General features: G+C 22.4%; 1 protein-coding gene across 1 annotated transcript in view; it reads right to left on the bottom strand.

Moving 5' to 3' along the window:
• The window catches only part of LOC117174629 (dolichyl-diphosphooligosaccharide--protein glycosyltransferase subunit 2), a 35,836-nt gene that overhangs the window by 11,683 nt on the left and 3,066 nt on the right, over positions 1–21,087 (bottom strand). The window contains exons 3-8 of the mRNA XM_033363888.1: positions 20,924–21,055; positions 16,225–16,385; positions 15,955–16,094; positions 10,612–10,987; positions 1,486–1,665; positions 1,179–1,401 (exon numbers count right to left, since the gene is read on the bottom strand). Of these exons, the coding sequence (XP_033219779.1) occupies positions 1,179–1,401; positions 1,486–1,665; positions 10,612–10,987; positions 15,955–16,094; positions 16,225–16,385; positions 20,924–21,055 (1,212 nt within the window). The remainder of the gene's footprint in view (positions 1–1,178; positions 1,402–1,485; positions 1,666–10,611; positions 10,988–15,954; positions 16,095–16,224; positions 16,386–20,923; positions 21,056–21,087) is intronic.

Here is a 21,087-nt window from a genome sequence, read left to right as displayed (position 1 = left end):
ACTAAATATTTTTTTCGTCCGAAAAAATTAATTCTTTAAAAAAGACAATATTCAAGTTTTCTACAAAACATGACTTTTTTTTTAATTTACGTGAATTTTCAACTAAAAAGATAAATTTTCTGCCAAAAATAGAATACTTAAATTTTCAGTTAGCAAAATAAATCTTCATACAAAAAAGAAGCGAATTTTCAACAAAATAGTTGAATTTTCAACTGCAGAAATTCATTTTTAACGAAACAGATAAATTTTTAACTGAAAATAGGATTTCAATTTAAAAAATTAATTTTAAATAAGAAAAAACGAGTTTTCAACCATAATTTTTTTCATAGACTTGAACCAAGCACGTAGAATTTAAATTTTCAGTTAAAACAAAGAATTTTTTGTTTAACTTTTATGAATTAGTGTTTAAGGATTCAGATTTAATTCCGAAACTATAAATCCTCGTTATCGATTTGAATGTTCCAAATAGAAGAATCAATCAAGTAATTTTGAGCTAACAAAAATTAAAAATTAAAGCATTACATTTTTTTACAAACTAAGTACTTTTTAAATTAAAACTTAAATTATTTTTATATTAAATAGTTTTAAAATCCTTAAAATGCTTCAAAATTCAATTTAAAATTTTGTAAACTCTACATGCCAAATTATTTATTACATGTCAAATTAAAAAAATGTCCTAAAAATCTCACATTGATTTTCGACAATTTTGTAAATATTTCTAAATTTTATCAAATATTCTCTTAAAATAAATTTTTCAAAATAAAAATTCATTTCTACTTTGCCGAGGAAATAAGGTTTTTAAAAGAGCAATTAAAATTGTAACGTTCAAAGTTTAGTTTTGAATATTTATTTTATAATTAATTATTTTTAATAAACAATCAGCTTTTTCTAAACATTAATGGTTCTTCTTCTTAATTAAAAAATGTCAAATTCAATAGTTTAAAAGTTGAATTTTTTATACTGAAATACTTGGAACTTAAAAAAAGCCTTAAATTATAAATATATTATTTTGAAATTATTTTAAAATTGAAAATGGTTTAATTTTTAACGTTAAAATCTGCAAATTCTAAACAGTTGAGATTTTTTTTCCTACAAATTTATCAAATTCCGTTGAAAAAAACCAAAATTCTTCGATATTTAAAAACACTATTCCCGAATGAATCAATTAAAATTCTTACCATGTCGAATTTGTAAACGTGGGTAGAATCAGGCTCAGCGACAAAGATAATTTCGTGTGTACGCTTTCCGTTGCCCGGTTGAGCGACGGAAGACAATCTGACAAAAGCTTGATGAACTCTTATGGCTTTTTTGCTTATCGAATCCTTCAGCAAAAATCTCATCACGAGTTTTTGCTGTGAATCAGCCTCGACTTTGTCCTTCATCTTTTCTGGGTAAGATACTCTGCAATTATTTATTTTAATAAATAAATAAATAAGGCTTTTAAAATTACAAATCTGATAAACTAAAATCAATTTATTTTATTACTTGACGAGTTTCGGCTGGGTCGTTTGATCAGCATCTGCAGTTCCAACTTCCAAGTAATCTACTGAAACTTCAGACAAGACTTTGATCGTTACTGTATTGGAAACCGATCCAGCGGAAACCAATATTTTGTAAAATCCTCGGTCTGGTTTGATTTCCATGAAGTTCATCGTAAACAGAGTCCTGTAAGAATCAACAAATTAATTTGTTATCATCATTACAGTCATCACAGTACCTATTGTCGTCAAAAAAGTTGAATAGGTGACATTTTTTTTCTAAAATAGGTGACAAATAGGTAACAAACAAATGTTAAATAAGACAAACAAGCTGTGACTTTTTGTAAACCGAGAGATGCCCAAATGTTTTTTTCTTTGTTTAAACGGCCACCCTGAAAATGGAGTATTTACATGTCCACTGAGAACTAATTTTCAATTTAAAAAAAAGTAAAACCTTTTTTTTACAAAACCATTTAATTGTTTAACAAAACAGTTAAATCCGTGACCAAATTGTTGATTTTTCAAATAAAAAAGATGAATAGTCTGCATTTTTAAACCATAAAAGTTCAATTTTTAACCAAAAAATTAAGCAGATGAATTTCTACTGAGAAAAATTAATTTTCAATTAAAACAACGATAAAAACGAATTTTCTACAAAAAAAGTTGAATTTTATACCAAATTTGTTTATTTTCAACAAAATAGTTTAATCCTCAACCAAAATAGATATATTTTCAACTAAGAAGTTGTATTTTTAACCAAAAAGAGATGAAATTTCTAACAAAAAGTGCATTTTCCACGAAGAAAAAATTTTCAGTCAAGAATGAAAAATAATGTTAAGCTAACTGTTGAATTTTCAACAAAAAATATTAATGCTTATCAACAAATTTTGTAGTTGATATTTCCACTAACAAAACTTTAATAAAAAATAAAACGAAAATAATTCGTTTAACTTTCAACCAAGTACTGGAATTTGTAATGAATAATTTTTTTGGTTCAAAATTCTACTTTTTGGTTGCAAATTCTACCATTTAGTTAAAGATTTAACTATTTTATTGAAAATTAAAGTCTTTTGTTAAAAAGTAATCGTTTTTGGACAAAAAATTATATTGTTTGGCAGAATATTCATTTTTATTATTGAAAATTAATTCTTTTTATGTAAAAAGTATATTATTGTATTTTTTTTAAATAATCCCTTTTGCTTAAAAAAAAAATACTTTTTGTGAAAATTCAACGATTTTTTTGAAATTCATCGTTTTTGGTCGAAAATCTATACTTTTGCAAATAATTCATATTTTTTTTGTTGAAAATTTATCTTTTGGTAGAAATTTTTTTAATTGTTGAAAATTGACCTTTTATATTTATATTTGAAAGTTAATCATTTTTATTGAAAAGTCTACAATTATATTTTTGGTGTTTAATTAACAATTCTACAAATTTTTTGAAAGTTTATTTATTTTATTGAAAATTGAAGTAGGTTCTTAACAAGACACCTTTTTTTTGTTTAAAATTAAACTCTTGGTTAAAAAAATCAATTTCGATTGATGGTTCGTTCTTTTCATCAAAAACAAAAAGTATTATATTTCTTTTTCAGAATTAATCTGAATTCAACTACTTTATTAAAAAGTGATATTTTTTTGTCGAATATTAATACTTTTTGAGTTGAAAATTCTCTTGTACTTTAAAAATCGTCTTTTTGGGTGGAAAATTCAACGATTTGTATTAAAGAATCACCTTTTGGCTAAAAATTCATATCTTGGTTAAAAATTCTACGATTTGGTTAAAAATGTAACTGTTTTGTTTAAAAGCCATCTTCTTTGGTTAAAAATTGATCCTTTTTGATTGAAAGCTAATTACTTTTATTTGAAAAAAAATTCTATTTTTATTTTACAATTAATCTAAATTCAACTATTTTCTTCAAAGGTAATCTTTTTTCATCAAAATTTCAACTGATTTATTAAACACTTGTATTTTTGGATAGAAAACCAATCCTTTTGTTGTAAAACTCCTCATTTGTTAGAAGTCATATTTTTTAGTTGTAGGGATTCAATTAATATTTTTAATTTAAAAATATTTAAAAGATACATTTTTAAACAAAATAGTTAAATTTTCAATAAAAAAAAAAAATTGTCTACCAAAAATGACGATTTTTGAACCAAATAAATCAATTAGTAACAAGTTGAATTTTCTACTTAAAAAAAAATAAAATTATCAAAAATTTAGTTGACTTTCAAAATAAAAAAGGTTAAAAAGATTAATTTTGCAAAAAAAAAAAACCAAGCTGTGATGAATTTTCAACTAAAATTAGGAATATTCAACAAAAATCATCAACTGGAATAGATACATTTTAAGCCAAAAGATTAATTAGAAGTTTAATCATTTTAATTAATTTAATTGTTTTAAATTTTTTCAAGTTAAACATTATTTTTGAAATTTTTGCATGATAATTATGATTTTTTTCAACTCTTAAATATCTCTTAAAATTACCCCAATTTTTTCTACAAATAATAAGTGATCATTTACTATTGAAATTCAAGAATTTCACGTAAAAATTAAACATTTTTCAAATACAACAATGCAGTTTCAAATTGTTTACTTTTTAAATTTTTGTGTCAATTTACTCGTTTTAAATAAACAGTAAAATATTGGAAAATATTCAATAATTATTCTTTTTCTTAATTCAAAATTTTGAAATTGAATAGGTTAAAAATTGAATATCTTAGACTGAAACAATATTTTTAATTTAATAAAAGCCTTTAATTACGAAAATGTAATTATGAAATTATTTAAATTTTTTTCTGATCATTCTTTTTCTTCACGTTCTAGGGGTGATTTAAATTTCCAGTTGAGACCAAATTAATTTTTTTTACAAAAGAAGACACATTTTCAACCAGTGATGAATTTCGAAGATACATTTTAAACCAAAAGATTAATTTTCAAACAAAACATTAGTTTTTTTACCAAAAACGTACATTTTTTGAAAAATAAATAAATTTAGTTGAATTTTGGTTTAAAAAAATATAGTCTTCAATTAAAAAGTAGAATTTTTAACTAAACTAATGAATACTCAACAGAAATACTTGAATTTTCATCTTAAAAAAAGACAAACTTTTATCATATAAAACATGAATTTTTAACAAAAGAGTTTCACTGTCACCCAAAAAGTCGAATTTTCAACTAAAAAGGACAACTTTTCCACCAGATAATTAAATTTTTAAGTTAAAAAAAAAAAGTGTTTAACCGAAAATGGAATTAAATTTTTAATTAAAAAAATGAATTTTTTACAAAAAAAAGAGAGTTTTTAGACAAAAAGATTTTATTCTTCACAAAAAAAGACAATTTTCCAACGAAATACATAAAGTTACGATGAAATAGTTGAATTTTTAAGTAAAAAAAAGACAAATTTTCAACTCTACGCTTCAATTTAGAAACAAGAAACATCAATTTTCAGCAAAAAGTGGAAGTTCAATAATCTGTTTAAAAAATTAATTTTCCACAAAAAAGTACATTTTCTACCAAAGGAGTGAATTTTAAATTATAAAGGTAACTTTTTAATAAACAAATTTACCTTTTAATTTTTCAACCTAGAAAACGATTTTTTAAACAAAAAGCTTAATTTCCTACAAAAATAAATTTAATTTTTAACAACATACACGAATTCTCAACTAACAAAAGTCAATTTTTAACCATATAGTTGAATTTTAGCTAAAAAAAAATTGAACCACAGTGATACATTTTGAACTAAAAATCTGAATTTTCAATTGAAATAATTGAATTTTAAATCAAAAAGATTAATTTCCACTAAAAAGAATAGAATCTTCAACCAAAATAATTAAATTTCCTGTTTAACATATTAATTTTCAAACAAAATAAACTTTTAACGGCATACTTAAAATTTCAACTGGAATAGTTAAATTATCAATCAAAAAAATGAATTTTCAGCCAAAGAAAAAACAAATTATCAACAAAGTAGTTCATTTTTGATCAAACAAATTAATTATTCCAAAAATAGTTCAACGTTCAACCAAGCAATTAAATTTTCATGACCAAAAAGTTGAATTATGCAAAAAACTGTAGCCATTGATATTTCACTACCAAACAGAATGAATTTTCAACAATATACATGAATTTTCAACCACATAAATAAATTTTTAACTAAAAACGACCTATGTTTAATCAGAAGTGAAATATTGAAATTGTCAATAAAAAAAATTAATTTCAAAACCAAAAATAGAATTTTCAACACAATAGTTAAATACAGTAATAGAAGGCTACTTTTACAAATAAGGAATTATTGTTAAACAATTTTATATCGCAATTTAAAAAAAAAAATTGCTCTCGAAAAAATTCCCTGTTTAAAAAAAAATCCCTGTTTAAAAAAGAAGTCCCCGACAATTCTAGATTTTTTTCAGGTAGAGTAGACACCCTGTGAATTCGTTAAATTTGTTTTTCCTTCTTTTTTTTAAAGAATGTTTGTTGATTGAACAAGGTTAAATCATCCCTTGATGATAAAAGCCGGTGAATCAACAATTTTTATTTTCCCCAAGCGTATAACTGAGACCACAATGGGAATGCTGGTCCAGCAAATAATTGGGGCTGTTCAAAAAACAGGGTGGCCGTTATAATTCAAGAAATAAATTCCCGGTCATTTCCCGGTTCGCAAACATTTTTCATTGTCAATGAAATTTCAAAAAATCGAACATTCAAGCTGAAAAATAATAAATTCAATAATTTTCCCGTAAAAAATGGAATTTACTAACATTTTTCAATATAAAAAATATCTAAATCCACATTATCATTTGCAATGCTTTAAATTACATAAAAAATCAACCAATGAACTTCAAAATTTTCAAAATTATATTATTTTAAGAAATTTCTAGCTAAAAACATTAAAAATAGAAAAAGTGCAGTTTTTTAACTGAACACTTTTTAAATTAGATGTTTAATTGTGTTTATTTTAAATAGTTGAAACATCCTTGAAAAACTTCAAAATTTTATTTTAAAATCTTTAGAAATATAGAAGTTGTTTTAAATTTGTTCAAATTAAAAATTCTTTTTGAATTTTTTTTTTCAGAACTTCTAAATATCTTTTAAAATTAATTGAATTTTTCCTAAATTTTTAGGAAATCTTGCAAATTTAAAAAAATTTCCTTTAAAATTTGATGTATAAACAACAATTGCACATTTATTATATTACATATAATTATATTACATTTATTCAGTATTTTTCATTTTGAAAAAATTAAAAAAAATCTTTTTCTTAATTCAAAAATTTGGAATTGAATATCTTAAGACTGGAACAATATTTTTAATTCAATAAAATCCTTTAATTATGAATATATTATTATAAAGTAATGTTTAAGTTGAAAATAGTTTATAAAGTTTCAATCGTTTTGTCAAATCAATTATTGCTCACTTTTTAATACTCAAAGTAGAGATCCAGCAAACATTTTTTTTTGTTATTTCTTTATTAAATAAATATGTTTTTCATCGAAAATTTTCCACTTCACTTTTAATTTCTCAAGCCTTCGAGACATTTTAAAATTGTTTAAATTAAAAATGTAAGCTTAAAAATAAAAATCTATAATAGAAAATTTTTCAAGAACAAAATTTTGAATTACGCATTGTAAAATAAATAATAGCATAATTGAAAAAGATAAAAATTCAACTAATTATTTTTAAAAAAGGCAAATTTTGAACAGTTTACTTTTAAACTAAGTGAGTTTTCGACCAAAAATGTAATAATTAAATTTTCCATTAAAAATATAAATTTTGCAACAACAAAAAAACCAGTAATAAATTTTCAACTAAAATTATAAATATTTAACAAAAATACTTAATTATTAACATTTAAAAAAGATATATAAATATTCATCCAAAAAGATTAATTTTCAGACATAAAGATTTAATTTTTTACAAAAAAAGGCCATATTTCAAAAAAATACATACATTTTTTATTAAATATTGAATTTTCAAGAAAATTTTTTTTTGTTAATTCCAACTCTACTAGAACTTCAACACTTTTAATTTTTAATTGTTCAAGTCTTCAAGACATTTTAAAATTATTTGAATTAAAAATGTACGCTAAAAAATAAAAATCTAAAATGGAAAATTTGTCGAGTAAAAGGTTTTTGAATTATGCATTGTAAACCGAATAATAGAATAATTGTAAAAGATAAAAATTCAATTGATTATTTTTCAAAGAAAGCAAATTTTTAACAATTCAGTTTAGTTTTAAACTAAATCAGTTTTCGAACAAAAATATAAGAATTAAATTTTGGTATAGAAAATTAATTTTGCAACAAAGAAAATCAAAGTGATGGATTTTCAACTAAAATGATGAATCTTCAACTAGAATAGATAAATTTTAAACCAAAAACATTAATTTTTAAACAAAAAGATTAATTTTCAAACAAAAGATCATTTTTTGTTTACCAAATACGTCAAGTTTTAATAAAATAAATACATTTTTAACGAGAAAGCTGAATTTTCAACAATTTGGTTGAATTGTGAAATAAAAAAAAAATCAGTTTTCAACCAAAAGTCCAATTTTTCAACTTAAAATAATAAATATTGAACAGAAAGACTTTAATTTTCAACTAAAAAAGACCAATTTTCAACCATTTAATTAAAGTACAAAGTAAAAATACCAGTTTTTAACAAAAAATGGAATACAGTTTTTTCCAAAAAAAATTTTTTTTTATCGAAAACGTCAATTTTTAAACAAAATAGATTAATTTTTAACGAAAAAGTTGAATTTTCAACTAAAATTATCAATTATCAACTTGAATAGATAAATTTTAAACAAAAAAGATTAATTTTTTAACAAGAAGATTAATTGTCAAATGAAAAGATTAGTTTTTTTTATCAAAAACGTCAATTTTGAACCAAAATACATAAATTTTCAATTATAATTATCATAATTTAACTAGAATTCTTGAATTTTCAATCAAAAATATTAATTGTCAAACAAAGCGATTAATTTTAAGACAAAAAGATTATTTTTTTTCAAAAAGACAATTTTTCAACAAAATGCATACATTTTCAATAAAATACTTGAATTTTTAAGTAAAAAAAATTCAACTTTACTACTCTAATGAAAATTCAAACGATTTTAATTTTTAATTGTTTCAGTCTTCAAGACATTTCAAAATTGTTTTAATTAAAAATGTAAGCTTAAAAATAAAATTATAAAATCGAAAATTCGTCATTAAATTTCCAGTTGAAAGAAAATTAATTTATTACAAAAAAACTCATATTTTCAACCAAAGTGATGAATTTTCAACTAAAATTAGGAATCCTCAACTGAAATAGATGCATTTTAATCCAAAACATTAATTTTCAAACAAAATATACATTTTTTTTACCAAGCACGTCAAATTTAAATAAAATTCATTAATTTTCAACGAAAAAATTGAATTTCGAACTAAAAAAAAAATCAGTTTTCAACCAAAAGTCGAATTTTCACCTAAAATGATGAATATTTAACAGAAATACTTGAATTTTCAACTAAAAAAGACAAATTTTCAACCAGATAGTTAAAGTTTGAAGTAATAAAGATAAGTTTTCCACTATGAATGGAATACTTAAATTTCCAGTTGAAAAAAAAATTAATTTTCTACAAAAAAAAAACAGGAAAAGTTTCAACCAAAGTGATGAATTTTTAACCAAAATGATGAATCTTCAACTGGAATAGATAAATTTTAATCCAAAAACATTAATTTTCAAACAAAAAAATTAATTTTCAATCAAAAAATATATTTTTTTACCAAACACGTCAATTTTTAGGTAATAAAAATTCATTTTTAATCGAAAATTTTGAATTTCGAACTAAAAAAAAAAGTTTTCAACCAAAAGTCGAATTTTCAACCAGTTAGTTAAAGTTTAAAGTAAAAAAAGATCCGTTTTTAACTATAAATGGAATACTTAAATTTTCAGTTAAAAAAAAGTTAATTTTCGACAAAAAAGGCAAATTTTTAATAAAAATTATGAATTTTCAAGCAAAAAAATTAATTTTTTTATCAAAAACGTCAATTGTTAAACAAAATAATTGATTTTTTAAAGAAAAAGTTGGATTTTCAACTAAATTTATGAATCATCAACTCGAATAGAAGAATTTTAAACAGAAAAGATTAATATTAAGACAAAAAGCCTTAATTTTTTTACTAAAAAAAAAGACCATTTTTCAAAAAAATACATAAGTTTTCAATTAAATGGTTGAATTTTGAAGTAAAAAAAAAGTCAACTTTACTAATAACAACTCTACTAAAACTTCGAACTGTTTTAATTTTTAATTGTTTAACTCTTCAAGACATTTCAAAATTGGTTACATTTAAAAATGTGCGCTTAAAAATAAAATTATAAAATGGAACATTTGTCATTGAATTTCCAGTTGAAAGAAAATTAATTAATATGAAATAGATTAATTTTAAACCAAAAACATTAATTTTCAAACAAACAGATACATTTTTTTACCAAACACGTCAATTTTTAAGCAAAAGAAATTAATTTTCAACGAAAAAGTTAAATTTTGAACTAAAAAAAATCAGTTTTTAAACAAAAGTCGAATTTTCAACTAAAAAGGACAAATTTTCAACCAGGCAGTTAAAGTTTGAAGTAATAAAGAAAAGTTTTCAATTATAAATGGAATACATAAATTTCCAGTTGAAAAAAATTAATCTTCTACAAAAAAAAAATACCGAAAAATTTTCAACCAGTGATGAATTTGTAACAAAAATTTTTTACAAAAAAAAAAACAATTTTCCAACAAAAGACATGAATTTACAACGAAATAGTTGAATTTTCAAGTAAAACAAATAAAACAAAAAACAATTTTCATCTCTACTAATAAAAAATCTCCTAAACAACTAATACCAACTCTACTAAAACTTTAGACGCTTTTAATTCTTAATTATTAAATTCTTCAAGACATTTCAAAATTGCATACATTTAAAAATGTGCGCTTAAAAATAGAAATCTAAAATGGAAATTTTTTCAAGTAAAAGATTTTTGAATGACGCATTGTAAACTGAATAATAGCACATATGGAAAAGATAAAAAAATTCACACAAAAAAAAAATTCCCGGTCTAGCGGCCACCCTGAAAAATGTAATAAAAATATATTTTCAAACTTACTTATCCGCAGAAGTAGGTTGGAAGCTCTTCTTGCTAATAACAACGATGTCATTTTCGACTCGAGTTGCTGAATTCGCAACAATATTCGGAGTTGGGGAAAGTGGCTTTCCCAAAATATTGCAGACTTTCACGCGAACTAATGGTTGCTGGATTGAAACGATATTTCCACCTTCGGCAAGAGCGATGCAAATCGGTTTTTCAAATTCGTTTGTCGCGAGAATTTCCAGAGACGAGAGAAGGGAGACGACGCCTTTTGGAATTTGCACCGAGCGACGAGAAAGAAGATAATTCGTTAATTTGACAGTTTGCTGGGCAGTTAAGGGTGGTTTTTTCTTCAACGATGAAGAGAGTTTGAAGATTCCGTTGACGAGAAGACCTGAAAAACGACATCAACCAAGTTTTCCTATTAACTTAGAGACATACTTTTGGAAAAAATCGAAAAGAAATTGGTGTCTACTCAAATCTTGGACAACTTTTTCCGACAATTTCAGGTTTTTCCAAAGAAAAAAAAGTTTTTTTATAGTTAATTCAAATAAAAAGAAGAGGAATTTTGAACTTAAAAACGTGAGTGTTCATCGAAAAACGGAATAGTTAAATTTTCAGTTTAAATAATTAATTTTCCCAAAATAAAGAAATACATTTTTTAACCAAATTGATGAATCTTTATCTGAAATAATTGAATTTTCAGCCAAAAAGACCAATTTTCAAGCAAATAGTTGAATTTTGAAATAAAAAATATAGGATTTCATTAAAAAATGGAAGTTAAGTTTTCAGATAAAATAATTAATTTTCCACAAAATAAAAAAATAAAATTTAACCAATGATGAATTTTAAATTCAAATTATGAATCCTAAACTGGAATAGATCAATTTTAAAACAAAAAGATACAAAAGAGTTTAATTTCTTAACCAAGTTTCCTCATTTTCAAACAAAAAGATTAATTTACAAATATAATTATAAATATATAATAGAAATACTCGAATTTTCAACCAAAAACATTTTGAAATAAGATTTCTTTGCAAGCAAACAAAAAAATTGCTTTTATACCAAAACAGACGATTTTTTAACAAAATACATGAGTTGACAACCAAATAGTTGAATTTTCAACTGGAATGGCGGATCTTTAAGTAGAAGTTGAATTTTCAACCGAATACATCAATTTTCAGCGAAATAGTTCAAATTTCTACTTAAAAAAAAAGACAAATTTTCAAGCAAATAGTTGAATTTTTTACTAAAAAATATCAGTTTTTATCAAAAAATGGAATATTTAAGTTTTCAGTTAAAATCATTAATTTTCCCAAAATAAATAAACTTTGTGAACAAAGTGATGAATTTTCAGTTAAAAAGATGGATCTTCGCAATAAATCAATTTTAAACAAGAGTTTAACTTCCAACCAAGTTGTCTCATTTTCAACCAAAAATATCAATTTACAATTAAAATTATGAATAATTTTCCAACAAAAGAGACAAATTTTCAACAGAAAGAAACCAATTTTCAGCCAAATAGTTGGATTTTGAATGTAAAAATATCAATTTGCAAACAAAAGAGAAAAAGATACATATTCAATCTTTAAAAAAAATTGATTTTTAACCAAATTGATGAATTGTTAACAAAAAAATTATTAATCTTTACCTGAAATAATTGCATTTTCAAACAAAAATTTAAATTTCAAACTAAAAAATATCAGTTATCATGAAAAACGGAATAGTTAAGTTTTCAGTTCAAATAATTAATTTTCCACAAAAAAATTTTAACCAGTGATGAATTTTCAATTCAAATTATGAATCCTCATCCTCAACTGGAATAGATCAATTTGGAACCAAAAAAATACAAAATAGTGTAATTTCTAATCAAGTTTTCTCATTTTCAACCAAAAACATGAATTTTCAAACAAGAAGATTAATTTTCAAACAACAAAAAATCCATTTTATACCAAAACAGGCGATTTTTTTTAACAAAATATACATGACTTTGCAATCAAATAGTTGAATTTTCAACTAAAACAGACAAAGTTTGAGCCAAATAGTTGGATTTTGAATGAAAAAATATCAATTTTCAACCAAAAATGATGAATCTTCAACTGAAGTCAAGAAAATTTCAAACACAAGGTTATTTTTTAAAATAAAATGATGAATATTTAACAGGAACATGTGAATTTTAAACAACAAAAAAAAATCATTTTTTACCAAAAAATATATTTTTCCACAAAATACATCCATTTTTAACGAAACAGTTCAATTTTATACTAAAAAAGACGCATTTTCAAGCAAATAGTTGAATTTTGCAGTAAAAAATGGCAGTGTTCATCAAAAAGTGGAAGAGTTAAGTTTTCAGTTAAAATAATTAATTTTCCAAAAATAAAAAATAAATGCAAATTTTTAATCACTAATAAATTTGTTATTAAAATTATAAATCATCAACTGCAATTGATCAATTTTAAGCCAAAAAGATAAATTTTTAACAAAATAGTTTAATTTTTAAACAAGTTGTCTAATTTCCAACTAAAAGGATGAATTTTAAAACAAGAAGATTAATTTGCAAACAAGAAAATTAATTTTACACCAAAACAGACGGTTTTTTTAAACCAAAATACATGAATTTTCAACGAAATAGTTGTATTTTTAACTAAAGCCGACACATTTTCAGCCAAATAGTTAGATTTTTAATTTAAAAATATCAATTTGCAATTTTTTTAAATTAATTTCTATCCAAAATTTTTAAACCAAAAGGATAATTTTTTTAAATAATATGATAAATGTCTAACTAGAATAATTGAATTTTCAACCAAAAAGATGAGTTTTCAACTAAAAATATTAATCTTCAACCATGAAAATTAATTACTACCAAAAAGACGAATTTATAATTTAAAAAAATTATTTTTCAGAAAAAATTAATAAATAGTTCAATTTTTGGTTGTAACAAGCAATTTTCAAATAAAGAAATTAATTTTTAACCAAAGTGATGAAATATTCAGCTGGAACAATTACATTTTTAGTTTGAGAAAATATTTTTCAAACCAAAGAAAAAAATTTCAACAAAATACTAATAACAATAGAAATACTTACAAAAGAAACATACAAACTGTAATAATAATTAGATTCTCAGCTAGAAAAAATAATAATAATAAATAATAAAAATGAAAGTCTTGAGCCAAGAAATAAACAAATTCCCAACAAAACAATTCAATTTTCAACCAAAAAGATGCATTTTCAATTAAATTGCTGAATCTTGAACACAAAAAATTAATTCTTAACAAAAGGGTTGAATTTTTAATCGAGTAAGAAAATCTTGATTACAACCAAAGACTTTAATTTTAATAATTAAAAACAGTTCAATTATTCAAAAGACGACTTTTTTTTTAATTCTATTTTTAACTAAAAAAAGATTTTTTTGTCAAGGGAGAGATACATACAGTCTTAACGAGATAATTAAACTCACAACTAAAGGCGATCAATTTTTAACCAAAAGCAGAATCTTTAAATTTTCTGTTAATTTTAAACAAAACAAAAAACGATTTTTCAACAAAATATATGAATTTTCAACTAAAACAGACAAATTTTCAGCCAAATAGTTGGATTTTGAATTTAAAAATATGAATTTGCAAAAAAAAGTGGAGTAGATACATATTGAGTCTAAAAAAATTTAATTTTTAACAAAACTGATAAATTTTTTATTAATATGATGAATCTTTACCTGAAATAGTTGAATTTTCAATCGAAAAGATGGATTTTCAAACAAAAAAAATTGATTTTCTTTATGAAAAAAAGACGCTTTTTCAACAAAATACATCAACTTTCAACGAAATAGTTCAAATTTTTACTAAAAAAAAAGACAAATTTTCAAGCAATTAATTGAATTTTTTACTAAAAAATATCAGTTTTTATCAAAAAATGGAATAGTTCAGTCTTCAGTTAAAATAATTAATTTTCCACACAAAAAATTTAACCAGTGATGAATTTTCAATTCAAGTTATGAATCCTAAACTGAAATAGATCAATTTTGAACCGAAAAGATAAATTTTTTACAAGTTTTTAATTTCTAACCAATTTTTATCATTTTCAACAAAAAAGATCAATTTACAAATATCATTATGAATATTTAATTGAAATACTCGAATTTTCAACCAAGAAGATTAATTTGCAATAAAAAATTTAATTTTATACCAAAACAAACGATTTTTTAACAAAATACGTGACTTTGCAACCAAATAATTGAATTTTCAACTAAAACAGAGAATGTTTGACGAAAATAGTTGGATTTTGAATTAATAAATATCAATTTTCAAACAAAAAATTAATATTTTAACAAAAAATAAGGTTTCTCCACAAAATTTTTAACCATACAGTTCAATTTTATACTAAAAAAGACACATTTTCAAGCAAATAGTTGAATTTTGAAGTAAAAAATAGCAGTGTTCATCAAAAAATGGAATAGTTAAGTTTTCAGATAAAATAATTAATTTTCCAATAATAAAAAATAACGAAAATTTGTAATCACTGATAAATTTTTTATTAAAATTATAAATCTTCAACTGCAAGTGATCAATTTTAAGCCAAAAAGATAAATTAAAAAAAAAATAGTGAATTGTCAAGCAAGATTTTTAATTTAAAAATATCAATTTGAAAGTCTTTTTTTTATTTTTAACCAAACTGATGAATTTGTAACCAAAATGATGAATCTTTAACTGGAGTAGTTGAATTTTCAACCAAAAAGATGAGTTTTCAATAAAAATGTTAATAATTTTTTTTTAATAGTTAAATTTTTGGTTAAAATAAACAATTTTCAAATAAAGAAATTAATTTTTAACTAAAGTCATGGAATATTCAACTGGAACAATTACATTTTCAGTTCGAAAAAATATTTTTCAAACGAAAAAAAAAAAATTAACTGTAATAATTAAATTCTCAGCCAAAAAAATATATAATCTTGAGCCAAAGAAAAAAAAATCTCCAAAATAAAACAACTCAATATTTTCAATCAAAAAGATGCAGTTTCAATTACATTGCTGAATCTTGAGACCAACAAATTAATTTTGAACAAAGCAGTTCCAATTTACCAAAAGAAGACGCCTTTTTTAAATTTAATTTCTAACTAAAAAACATTTTTTTTGTCAAGAGAGAGAAAATATTGTAAACAAACTGGTAAATTTTCCGCGAAATACATACATACAGTTTCAATGAAATACTTGAATTTTCAACTAAATACGATCAATTTTTAACCAAAAATAAAATTATTAAGCATTCTTATTGAATTGTATAATGCAATTTAAACTAAAAATTAAGCAACTATTAAAAAAATTTCCTGATTAAAAAAAAAAATCCAAACTGATGGCAAAAACTTACTGGTGACAGAAAGTCCTCCCTCAAATTGTAAAAAGCGACCATTGACCTCATCCGCTTGGACAATGGCATCTTCAATTCTTTCAAAGGCGAACACGCCTGCAGATCCGAGATCAGCGGCAACGAGGAAAGAATAGCCAAGACTGTAAAAAAATTACACACCAAGTTGCATAAAAATTTGAAATTAAATCAATAATTCCTAATGTAAAGGCGCTAACAGTTAAATTGACAAAATTAAAATTATTCTCTTAATTCAATGAGAAAAACGCTTACTTTGGCAAGCTATCATCTTTCTTCAAAGCGGCCTGAATTGTTTTCACAATTCTGGCAGTGACAGCATCCGATAATTTTTGGGAGAGACTTCTCAGAGAATTGACGGCATAATACAATTCAGGAATCGTAGAACTCTCCTTTTCAATAACTGCAGTCAACGACTGAAAAACAAAAAAAAAATAGTAACCGTCAATCGGTTTTCTCCCATTTGTGTAGTATTTTTAATACTAAATTGGATTAATCAGTAAATAAAGTTGTCTCCAAAGTTCTTGCAGCAGAACGAAAGTTATTTAAATACATCATTTGATAAGGTTTTCAGGAATCACGGTGATTAAACAGCTCGATTTTAGGGACAAGAGGGGAATTTTTTCTTTTTGAAATACCAGTATGAGAAAGAAAAAATTTTTAATGGAAAACTTTTATAATAAACGCTGGATTATTTATTTGAAATATTTTTCAACAATTTTATAAGTATTCAAAGAAAAATTAAAAAAAAAGAGAGTGCATTTAAATTATATTTATAATAAACAGAAATAATAATAGAAACAAATTAAAAATAGGTTTTTCAGCAATGGTAGTCAAAATTTTTTTTTTAATTAAATATTTTTTACTACAGGCTTTTCTTTTCCTTATGTAAATCAATTATTGTAAATAATATAAATTATGTAAATGTGTAAAAAGATCAATTTGTTCCTAAACTTCATGAATTTTAACAGAAGAAATAAGGAGATTTTTCACGAAAATAGGGAAATATTTTATAAAGCAAAATTAATGTAAAGTCTATATTAAATTCAAGTTAAAACTGTTAAAATTCCGAACTTTATTTTTTTATTTTAATTTTAAACTAAAAATGATGAATTATTGAACTAAATTCGTTAAATTTTCAATGATAAACATTGATTTTAAACTTTAAAAAACGAATTTTAAAACAAATAGCTCATTTTTCACCTGATGACTAATTTTCATAAAAAATAATGAATCTTTAAGCACAAAGATTAATTTTTAACAAAATTTTTACTTGCAACTAAGTAGTTCAATTTGCAACCAAAGCAGACTAATTTAAATAAAAAAACATTTGAATTAAAATAAAAAAACTAATTATAAACTAAGAAACATTTTTTAGTCGCATTTTCAAGCAATAGATTAATTTCCAAGGTAGAATATTAATTTTCTACTGAAAAGGACGAATTTTTCAACATTTATTTTTCATAGTTGAATTTTCAACTAAAAAGGATAAATTGTCGAACAAAAATATATTTTTAACTAAAATGATGGAATTTGGACTGGATTAGTTAAATTTTCAATTATAAAAAATAATTCACAAGCCAAAAACGAATTTAAAAACAAAAAGTTCCATTTTCAACCGAAAAAAAAGAAATTTTAATTAATATTATGTATTAACTTTTTTTTAAATTTGTTTTTAACAGAAGAGTTTAACTTTTAACTAAGTAGTGGAATTTTGAATCAAAACAGATTTTTATTTCATATTCTAAATCGTTTAATTTAACTTAAAAATAATCATTTTCAACACGACTTGAATTTTAAACTAAGAAAGATTTTTTAGTCGAATTTCTAGACAAAACGATTAAATTTCAAGGAAAATTAATTTTATAATAAAAAGGACAAATTTTTAACATCATTTTTTCATGGGTAAATTTTTAACTAAAATGATGGATTATTGTTCTGAATTAGTTAAATTTTTTATTATAAAAATTAATTTTCAATTTTATACAAAAATTGAATAGTTAAATTTTTCGTTAAAAAAATTATTTTTCAACTAAAATTATGGAATACTGAACTGCATTCGTTAAATTTTCACACCGAAAAAATTAATATTAAAACAAATAGTACAAAAACAAAAAGATTTTTAATAAAAAGTTTAACTTTCCGCTCATACCAATCTTAATAATATTTTTTAAAAAGTTGAATTCAACAACAAAAAATACGAATTTTCAAAATCAAGTTCAACTTTCGATTAAGACAGATTTTTCAAACATAAAAATTAATTTTCAACGAGTAAGATTAATTTTCTACCAGAAGAGATGAATTTTTTCGTAGTCGAATTTTCAACTGAAAAGAATAAATATCCAAGCAAAAATTGAAGAAAATATTTTTATTTTCAATCAGAGATGAAATTTTTAATAAAATAATTAATCATTAAACAAGAAAAATGAATTTTAACAAAAGAGTTTAATTTTCAACTGAAACTGATTTTAATGTAAAAGAAAATTAAATTTCTACTAAAAAAGAAGAATTTTCAACATCATTTTTTCAAAGTTGAATTTTCAGCTGAAAATGGGTAAATTTCTAACCAAAATTTGAGTAGCTAAATTTTGAGTTAAAAAACTTCCAATTAAAATTATTGAATATTGAACTGGATTAGTTATATTTTAACTCTGAAAATTAATTTTCAACAACAAAAAATTAATATTAAAACAAATAGTACCATATTCGAACAGAAATTCATTTTTTATTAAATTTCTGAATATTTTAGCAACAAAAATTAATTTTAAACAAAACAATTTCACCTTCAAGCAATTAGTTGAATTTTCAAGCAAAACAGATTTTAATTTTTTTTTAATTCGTTAAATTCAACCAAAAAAGAAGAATTTTCAACCTGAGTTGATTTTTTAAGTATAGAAGTTAATTTTCTACTAAAAAACGAGGAATTTTAAGCACCATTTTTTCATAGTTGAATTTCCAAATTAGTTTCATTTAAATTAACAATAATTAATATTAAAACAAATAGTTCCAATTTCGAACAGAAATTCATTTTTGATTAAATTGCTGAATTTTTGACTGAAAAAAAATTAAATTTTGAAACAAAACAGTATGACCTGCAAACAATTAGTTGAATTTTCAAGCAAAACCCACTTCAATAAAAAAAAAAAAATTTATTTAAATTTAAAAAAAATTAATATTAAAACAAATAGTTGTATTTTCAACCCGAAATGGAATTTTTAATTATTTTGGTGAATATTTAATTTAAAAAAGTCATTTTTTTAACAAAAGAGTTTAAATAAGCAAAATAGATTTTTTATAAAAAAAAAAAAAGAATTCATATTCAACCAGAAGACAAATTTTTGTTGATTTTTCAGTTGAATTTTCATGCATAAAAATTAATTTACAAAGAATACTAATTTTCTACAAAAAAAGGACGAATTTCAACATTATTTTTTTCATAGTTGAAATTTTTAACTAAAAATAAATAAATTTCCAACCAAAAATTAAATAGTACCATTTTCGAACAGAAATTGATTTTGATTAAATTGCTGAACTTTTGACCAACAAAAATTAATTTTAAACAAAAACAATTTGATCTTTAAACAATTAGTTGAATTTTTAAGCAAACCAGATATTAATTTTTTTGAAACCAAAAAACACGTTAAATTCAATCAAAAGACGAATTTTCAACAACCTGAGTTGAATTTCCAACTGAGAAGAATAATTTTTCAACCAAAAATCGAAAAGTTAAATTTTTATATAAAAAATTAATTTAAAAAAAAAAACTGCACAAATTTTCAGCTAAAATGATGGGATATAGAACTGAATTAGTTAAATCTTTAATATACAAAAATTAATATAAAAAAAATATTAAAATAAATAGTTAGATTTTTATCCAGAAATGGAATTTTTAATTATTTTGGTTAATCTTTAATGAACAAAAATTAATTCTAAACAAGAGTTTAAATTTGAACCAAAATAGATTTTAATTTAAAACAAAACTCAACCAAAAGACAAATTTTGATTGATTTTTCAGTTGAATTTTTAAACATAAAAATTATTTTCCAAAGAAAATTAATTTTCTACTAAAAGGACGGATTTTCAACATTATTTTTCAATAGTTGAAGTTTTTAACTAAAAAGAATAAATTTCCAACCAAAAATTGTATAATTAACAAATTAATTTTTAACCAAACATACGAATTTTTAACTAAAATGATTAAATATTGAACCGAATTAGTTACATTTTAAATTCTGAAAATTAATTTTCAACAACAAAAAATTAATATTAAAACAAATAGTACCGCTTTCGAACAGAAATTCATTTTTTATTAAATGGCTGAATATTTTAGCAACAAAAATTAATTTTAAGCAAAACAATTTGACCTTCAAGCAATTAGTTGAATTTTCAAGCAAAACAGACTTTAATTTAAAACAAAACACGTTGAATTCAAACAAAAAAGTTGAATTTTCAAGCATAAAAATTCATTTTAAATTACTAATTAAATTTTAAATTTTCAATTAAAAAATTTATTTTTAACAAAACTGTATGAATTTGCAGCTAAAATGGTGGAATAGTGAACTGAATTAGTTAAATTTTTTATTGTAAAAATACACTTTGGTTGATTTTTCAGTTAAATTTTCATGCACACAAACTAATTTGCAAAAAAAAAAAATTTCTACGAAAAATTGAACACGTAAATTTCCCGTTAAAAAAATTAATTTTCCAACCAAAAAAAAAAAAAAGAACCGAAGATTCAATTAAGTAGTTAAATCTCTTTGGCTAATTTTAAATTATTGTTCAGGTACATACTAATTCCCCGACAATTCCAGCTTAAAAAAAAGGGGGATTAAATTCTCAAATATAGGGATTAGCGGATTTTTTTTTACAAAAATAAGGAAAAATAGGAAATTTTTATCCCTGGGGTATCAAAAAAGGAAATAATTATTGTTAATATAAATCTATAGAAACGAACCTTTGTGATGGAAGCAACTGGAAGTGCTTGGCAAGTTTTTAGCGTCTTCCAGGTTGTGATGATCTCGTAAGCGGTGTCTGGAGTCAAGGAACTTCCGTCCCCAACTGATTGAAGCAAAAACTTGCATATTTCCTTAAATAAAAAATACCCAAACGGTTAATCTT

The sequence above is a fragment of the Belonocnema kinseyi genome, chromosome 6 (genome assembly GCF_010883055.1).
Source record: "Belonocnema kinseyi isolate 2016_QV_RU_SX_M_011 chromosome 6, B_treatae_v1, whole genome shotgun sequence".
NCBI classification, from domain to species: Eukaryota; Metazoa; Arthropoda; class Insecta; order Hymenoptera; family Cynipidae; genus Belonocnema; species Belonocnema kinseyi.
This window is presented reverse-complemented; position numbering and strand designations above follow the sequence as displayed.